The sequence below is a fragment of the Lathyrus oleraceus genome, chromosome 3 (assembly GCF_024323335.1).
Source record: "Lathyrus oleraceus cultivar Zhongwan6 chromosome 3, CAAS_Psat_ZW6_1.0, whole genome shotgun sequence".
Classification (NCBI taxonomy): Eukaryota; Viridiplantae; Streptophyta; class Magnoliopsida; order Fabales; family Fabaceae; genus Lathyrus; species Lathyrus oleraceus.
Window position 1 is genome coordinate 54,842,143 of NC_066581.1, and position 8,020 is coordinate 54,850,162.

Below are 8,020 nucleotides of genomic sequence, written 5' to 3' on the forward strand. Positions count from 1 at the left end.
TATCAACTAATTTTGTTCGAACACTTCACCCCATAATTTCTTAGGTAGATTCTTCTCCTTCAGCATGCTCATTGTCGTGTCAAGTAGAGTTCTATTTCTTCTTTTATAAAGACTATTATAATGTGGGGTGTATGAAGCAATTACCTCATGCTCAATACCATGTTCCTCGCATAACTTCTTGAACTCTGTTGAGTTGAACTCACCTCTACCATCAATTTTGAGGATCTTTAATCTTTGTTCACTTTGATTTTCATCCTTCACTTTGAACTTCTTGAACTCAACAAACACCTCATGTTTGAACTTTATGAGTTCTACCTATGCCATTCTTGTGAACTCATCCACAAATGACACAAAGTAATTGTTCTCTCTAAGTGAATGTACCTCAAAAGGCCCACATACATCATAATGAACCACACCTAAAGCATGAGTTGCTCTTGGAGGAATTTTTGATGAGAATGGCAATCTTGGTTGCTCGCCTTTCATGCATACATCACATGATTTCTTTGGTGCCACAATCTTAGGAATTCCATGTACCAAATTCTTTGAACTCAGATGTCCTAACCTTTTGTAGTTCAGATGTCCCAATCTCTTGTGTCACAAAATCACTTCCCTCTTCAACACTTCTTGCACTAAGGCATTGAGTGTCTGTTGTTGCAACATTCACTTTGAATGTTTTGTTTCTTCCTAGTTCAGACTGTATAATCAGCTTCTGATTACAGTCATACAACTGCAATAGATTGTCCTTCATGGTTACTGAAAATCCTTTTTCAATAAGCTGACCTACACTCATCAGATTGTTATTCATGCTAGGAACATACCATACATCTTTAATCAATACAGTTTTGCCACTGTTCAATTTTACTCTGACATTTCCCATTCCTCTAGAATTCAAATACTCATCATCATCACATCTGATCTTGGTCCTTTTACTATAGTCAAAATCAACCAACCATTGCTTGTTTCCAGTTAGGTGATTTGAGCCGCCAATGTCCATATACCACCAATCTAACATTGATCTACCTACATTCTCAGATGCCATTAATAACATAGGTTCATCATCAGAATCTCCTCTGGATATGTTGACTTCTTCACCCTTGCTAACCTTGTTTGACCAACAATCAGCAGCAAAATGGTCAAACTTGTTGCAACTGTAGCACTAAACCTTTCGCGTGTCAAACTTCTCCTTTCCCTTCTGAACATTCTTATGTTTCTTCTCTTCAGAGTTGGAGAGTTCTGACTTCTGAAAACCACCACCATACTTTTTCTTGTTCTATAGCCATGCTTGCTTATGGTTCTTCTTGGCAGAAGAAGCTTTCAAAGCCTGTTATGACTCCCTTTCAGAGTTTCTTTCAGTCAGAGGCAACTCTTGTTCCTCTAAACTACTATGCTGCTCTTCAATTCTCATGGTGCTGGTGTCTTTAGAGTGTTCTATAGCTATAACTATGTAATCAAACTGAGGAGTAAGTGATCTCATCACCTTTTCAATGATTACTTGTTCGGAGAACGCTCCTCCATAAGACTTCATCTCATTCGTGAGCACAATTACTCTAGAGATGTAACCAAGCACCTTCTCATTGTTCTTCATGCTGAGATTCTCATATTGCTTACGTAGGGACTCCAACTTGACCTTCTTCACTGACGTGTCACCACCGTAGCACCACACTAGTGTATCCTACGTCGCCTTCATCGTCGTCGAATCAACAATTTTCTCAAACACATTCGTACCGACACATTGATGGATATATAACAACGCCTTTTGATACTTCTTCCTCGTCTCTGCGCTTTTGTTGCATTTTCTGCAATCGGCGTGTAACCGTCATTGACGAGATTAAGAACATCTTGAGCTCCAAACAACACACGCATCTGAATCGACCACCGATTCCAATTCTTTCCGTCGAATACTGGAAGCTTTGTGTCCAAACTATCATTTTCGTCGTTCATCTTCATTTTTGTGAAATAACTCAGTTCTCACAAACATTCGTGTTTCTCAAATCCTGATAATCAAGACATGTGATCCTCTTCGATTTCGAACTTCAATTCAACACGGATTTCGGAAACGAAATCAATCACACACCTCACTACACTCGTATTTTCCTATGAATTGAACCAGGTTCTAGATACTAATTGTTGAAGTTCAACTATGAACCTCCATTGATGCACAAGAATTAAAGAAAATGAAGAAGAATAGAGAGAAAAAAGAGAGAATGCAATTTGTAACTAAATTTCAAAAACTCTCAAAATGTAAAGTTCTGTTGCAAAATCATCTTATTTTGCCCTTATATACGTTCACCCAAATTCAACTCAAATTCAAATAAAACCTCAAGTAAAATACAAAATAAATTCAAATATAAATACAAATTAAACTAATTTGAGATGAATTATATTTAACATATTGATTATAACTTTAGGAGCATAATTGGTTAATACATTATTTTATACATAGTTGTCATGCGGTACCATTTAGATTGGTTATGCAGGTGAAAAGAAATAATAAAATGTTTGATAAAGTAAAAAAAAATGTTTGAAGATGGTTGAAAGCAAAGAAAAAAAGAATTTAGATATGATTTGAATACTTGGTGGTTAACTTACGTTGCTTGTCTTGATTTTGGATGGTTTTGTTGTAATGGTCCTTATTATATTTTAAATAAAATTAAGTTGAACGGAGCTTTAAAGAATGAAATATATAATTAATTCACTATGTAATAAAAGGTTAAAGTGCAATGTTAATTAAAGTAATTTTACAATATCATACATAGTAATATTCACTCATATTATGTCATTGTTTTAAAATTAAAAATTAAAGATGTGATTTGGTGGAATATAATTTTTTTTATTGATAGTGTAAGTTTATATTCTTTTTTCACATGTAATATTAGACTAACAATAGATATTTTTATTGAAGATATTTATTTATAAATTATATTTTTGTATTATATATGATTTTCTAATATTACACATTCATTGTCACTAATACATACATCATGTTACATATTCAATAAAATGGAGAGAAAAAGGAGTTTTGGCTTGTTGTGAAACACATTTTCTTTATAGCAAGGGCTCATCGTCTTGTGCCAGCTTCTTCATATTGTTGCATACATCCAAGCATCAACCATGCCCTCTTGGTACATCCACATACCAACTGCATACATACGCAATAAAACAAAATTAAATATTGAATAAGGAGAAGAAGATTGAAATTGAGGGACACGATTTGTTACAGCAACAAAGACTCATCAGCATACATTCTTAATCATCTCAATAACATACATTAACATGATAGTATATGCATCAAAATGAAATTGAGAAGAGAAAAAACTATTCGAAACAAGATGTAAAACATGTGAACACATCTAATTCAATTCATCATTTCATCAAATAGCATCACAACATGTGCATCAAAAACAAATTATAATAAATTAAAATTTGAAAAAAAATAATAAGGACAAGTGAAAACGTGTGCTCCCCTGTGGTATCACACATCATACTCATCATTATACCTCCACTCAATTCACTAACGAATTTCTCACCAATTCACACAACTCAATCCACTCTCCACACTCCTCACACTATGAGTGAATATTACATGTGAAAATAATTTATAAATACGATATTTTAGTATAAAAATATATTTATATTTATTCATTTAAATAAATATATCTGACTAACAATAGATATTTTAATATAAACAAATAAGCTACTTCCAAATATAATTTATAAATATGATATTTTAGTATAAAAAATATTTACATTTATGCATTTAAATAAATATATCTGATAGACAAGAGGCTTCCCTCTTTATCCATTACGTTCTAAAAAAAACAGTTTAATTTCAAATTTATAGTTTGATAACAGTAATAAAGTTAATTTATAGATTGTTGAAATAGCTTAAAAATTGTTTGATAAAAATGTATATTTAGTAAACAAAATTATCATTTTAAATATGTTTATATGATACATCCTGAACAAAATTATTTATATATTAATTATATCCTCACGCTCGGAGAACCAAAGTTATTTTTATCTTACAAGACCATTATCCTTTTAGCTTTGTAGTCATGTAAATCATACTGTTGGTGCATTATCAAAATTTAAAACCATAATTAAAAATTAATATTCAATTATATATATTATAATTTGTACGGACGTAAAATATAAAATAATTATTTTTGAAATGAAACAGTTTAAAGATATTTGAGAGGCTTGCAAAATTAGAAATAGTGTGGAGAAAAGGCGCGCTTAAAACTAAGCTATTTGGTATTGAAGTGGAACAAAATTCATTCGTTCACTCACATTTTGAAACTCAAACTTGGAAAGTAAGTTTCTCTCAAACCAAAAGTTTGTTATACACAACAAGTTTGTTATCTTCTACTTTGTAACAACTCTGTTCTCTTTCATCTCTCTCTCAGAAACAGTTGTTATCTTCTACTTTGTAACAACTCTGTTCTTTTTCATCTCTCTCAGGAACATTTCTTCAAACAGTTGCAAACAATGTCTCCTCCAAGACCTGAATCCGAAGCTGAATTGAAGAAAATTGAGAAGAACGAAAGAAGAAGGAAAAGCTACAAAGCTAAAAGGGAAGCTAGTTCCTATCAGAAGATCGTAAGTATACCTTTGATTTGAAGATATTAATTCAAAATTCTAATGAAGATTAGGGATAAACATTGGACTGTGTAATGTTGAAGATATTAATTCAAAATTCTAATGAAGATTAGGGATAAACATTGGACTGTGTAATGTTGAAGATATTAATTCAAAATTCTAATGAAGATTAGGGATAAACGTTGTTGTATTTTGAATTTGACTTGATAAGAGTTGAAAATTAACCATGAGAAGCTTTTTGTTCTTAATCATGCTAGAAAGATGAAATTCCTGAAATCCCTGGATGGTTGATGTCTAATCAACTTGGTAAACAACTTGAGGCAAGTGATAAATTCACTATGCTTGTAGAAAAAGGTATATTCATAAATTTAATTAAATTATATTCTTATAATATGCCTTATATAATTTTAACATTAAACCATGCTTTCAGGAGAAATCTCTGTCATTGATGAGGTAATTAACCAAGGTGGTGTGCCTGTCTTGGTTGAATTTTTGGCAACTGGCGATACCGCTGAACTGCGACTTATAGCCGCACAGAGTCTCGCTAACATCGCCCGTGGGAACCTAGTGCAAACACAGGTTATAATTGATCAAAATGGCATTCCCCCACTTGTGTATAGGCTTGGGACTGGAAATGATGAAATCAGAGAAATGGTACAATGCATGCTACATAATTATTTTTTTTGTCTAATCATGTAATTGCTTTGTATCTTATAAGATTTCAAACTTTTGCAGGCAATATGTGCGTTAAGCAATATTTCCTATCATTCTACCCACACAAGGGAGGCTGTTATTGACAGTGGTGCATTCTTGGAATTATGGAAGTTGTTGAAGCAACCATTTGAGCCACGATTAACTATACTAACAAAAGCTTCACTCGCCTTAGCAAATTTCTGCCGTGGAGAACCTCCTAATAAAACTGTTTTCAATCAGGTTTGAAAAAGTTTGAATAACTAATGCACTCAGAATATATTATGCTCTTATGCAAATTTTTCTTCTTCTTTCAGATACGGCAAAACATGCCTGTATTAAAGCAACTCCTGTTGATGACAGATAAACAAGTTGCCACAAACGCTTGTACAACATTTTCATTAATTGCTAGCAAAGCAGATATGATCCAAGCTGTGGATGAAGCACAAATTTGTGCAAGAATGATTGAATTAATCAAGTAAATCATTGCAATACTGTCTGTACTCAACTATCAATAAGTTGAAGTTAGTCCTTTTTTAAATATTTTGCCTTGTTTTTACAGAAAACCTATGCCAGAATGTTTTGAGCCAGCTTTGCTAACTTTAGCAGAGATTGCTGCTCAGAATCATGTTTCTGCTCAGGTAAAAAGGATCTAGCATAATTTTTTGTGTCTTTGTTCTTCTTTAATATTCAAAATAAAATTGATTTATTGGTAACAAATTTGGCATGTCTTTTTAGAGAATAATTGGAGAAGATCTCCAATGGCTTCAATCATTTTTTACGGATCAAAATAATATAAAGATAGTTACACAAGCCTTGAGGCTAATATCAAATCTCACTTGGACTGTATTTCAAATCCAGGTATAAACAATAACTTTCTTGCGGTATAGTAGTGAGTATACAAAATATATATCAACTCATATCATTTTGATGATTTGTTGGGTAGGCCGTCATTTCTGCTGGTTTGGTTTTTGCTTTGGTTAATTCTACTCGGGCTGAATCAGACTTTAGAAAGGATGCTGCACAGGCGATTTTGAATATCACCAATAATGGAAGTCCGGAACAAATTCTGTAAGTTTATAGGCTGCAATGACTATTCTAACACGCATCCTGCAACCTGCAGTCAATTTACTAACAAATATTTCCTTAACCTGACCTAGACAACTCTCTTTTTGCATCAGGTCATTGGTGAATGATGGATGCATTCCCCCACTTTGTGCCCTCTTGACCTGTGCAGATCCAATGACGGTGTGTATTTGCTTAAATGGATTGAGAAACATTTTAAGGGCAGATCAAGCACGCAAGGGAATGGTTGAGGAGTGTGGAGGGATGGAGAAGATTGCAGTTTTACAGCACAATGAAAATACTGATGCTAGGGACATAGCTGTAGAGATTTTGGAGGGCTTTTGGCCAGAGAAGATTGATTGGGATCACTATTTGAATTAAGACTTTGATCAAGACTTATATTACATTTCTTTGTAATGCTGGGTTATGGTTTTTGTTTAGAGCACTATGTGCAATAAATTGTAGCCATTGAGTGGTTACAGATTTTGAATGGGTTTTATAGATAAACAGCTTGATCAGCTGAAATAGAGGATGAAAACTAAATTCCTTGAACCTGTCCTCAACCAAGCAGTGTGTAGATATTAAAAGAGATATGTTTGAACATGCTATATTCATATTTTTCATTCTTAGTTTTCATTCATCATGTCAATGGTTTCACTCAAAAGTTGTTTTTATTGGATAAGCTTCACAGTCACATTCAGTTATTTTGGCCATTGAGTTTCATGAGTTAAGATGATTCAGTTATTTTGGCCATTGAGTTTCATGAGTTAAGATGATTAGTTGGACCATATTGGTGAAGTACTAAAGTTCATCAAAAATATTTTAGAATTGTCCTTTCACATTTTAGGTTGCAATACTAAATTGTTATCCTTAAACTAACTCTCTAAATATGATATTGTTTGTTTATTTTAATATAATTTATTATTATTATTATTATTATTATTATTATTATTATTATTAAAGTTAAATATGTGTGATCCTTCTAAATATCTTAAATTTTATTTTTAATTTTTTAAAATATTTTCTTCAAAGAATGATTCTCATACAAATTTGCATCCACAATTTTGCCCCCTCCTGCAACTTAGAGTCGATTTTTACAACTTAACGAAAGACTTAACTACGGTTTATTATTTAACAACTGAGTTAACAATAGTTTTAACAACGGTTTTAATATTAGAGATCAAAAGTGTGGATAAATGTTTTTAAGAGAACCATTCTTTAAATTAAATATTTTGAAATACTAAAAATGAAATTTATAATATTTAGAAGGAACATATTTAACCTTTATTGTTATTATTATTATTATTATTATTATTATTATTATTATTATTATTATTATTATTATTATTATTATTATTATTATTATTATTATTATAGGAGTTTAGCATTGAGGAACATTTTTCACAATCCTTCGCATTCAAGTTCATTAATAATCGCTCTCATTAGCAAACACCTTCCTCTCTTCCTTCCTGAAAGCATTTATCAGGCGATTGGAGTTCTTTGATCAACATTTTTTCCTTTCTCCATTTACTTTGTTTCAAAAATCTCACATAACCAAATATCCTTCTTAACTCAAGCTTTTACCTTCATCATTTCCTATTTTCTAGCCAAGATGAGTGATAGTTATGTTCATATAGTGAGTGATTCTGAGAGTGGTGTTTCTTCT

At 32.0% G+C, this 8,020-nt stretch overlaps 1 protein-coding gene across 1 annotated transcript; it reads left to right on the forward strand.

Moving 5' to 3' along the window:
- The first annotated feature begins 1,278 nt into the window (after positions 1-1,278).
- Positions 1,279-6,156, forward strand: LOC127129620 (importin subunit alpha-4). The gene is made up of 9 exons (XM_051058773.1): positions 1,279-1,406; positions 4,181-4,313; positions 4,462-4,599; positions 4,857-4,953; positions 5,030-5,253; positions 5,335-5,532; positions 5,607-5,767; positions 5,852-5,930; positions 6,028-6,156. Exons 1-9 carry the CDS (start codon positions 1,279-1,281, stop codon positions 6,154-6,156), a joined length of 1,287 nt encoding a protein of 428 aa, XP_050914730.1.
- The last annotated feature ends 1,864 nt before the right edge of the window (positions 6,157-8,020 follow it).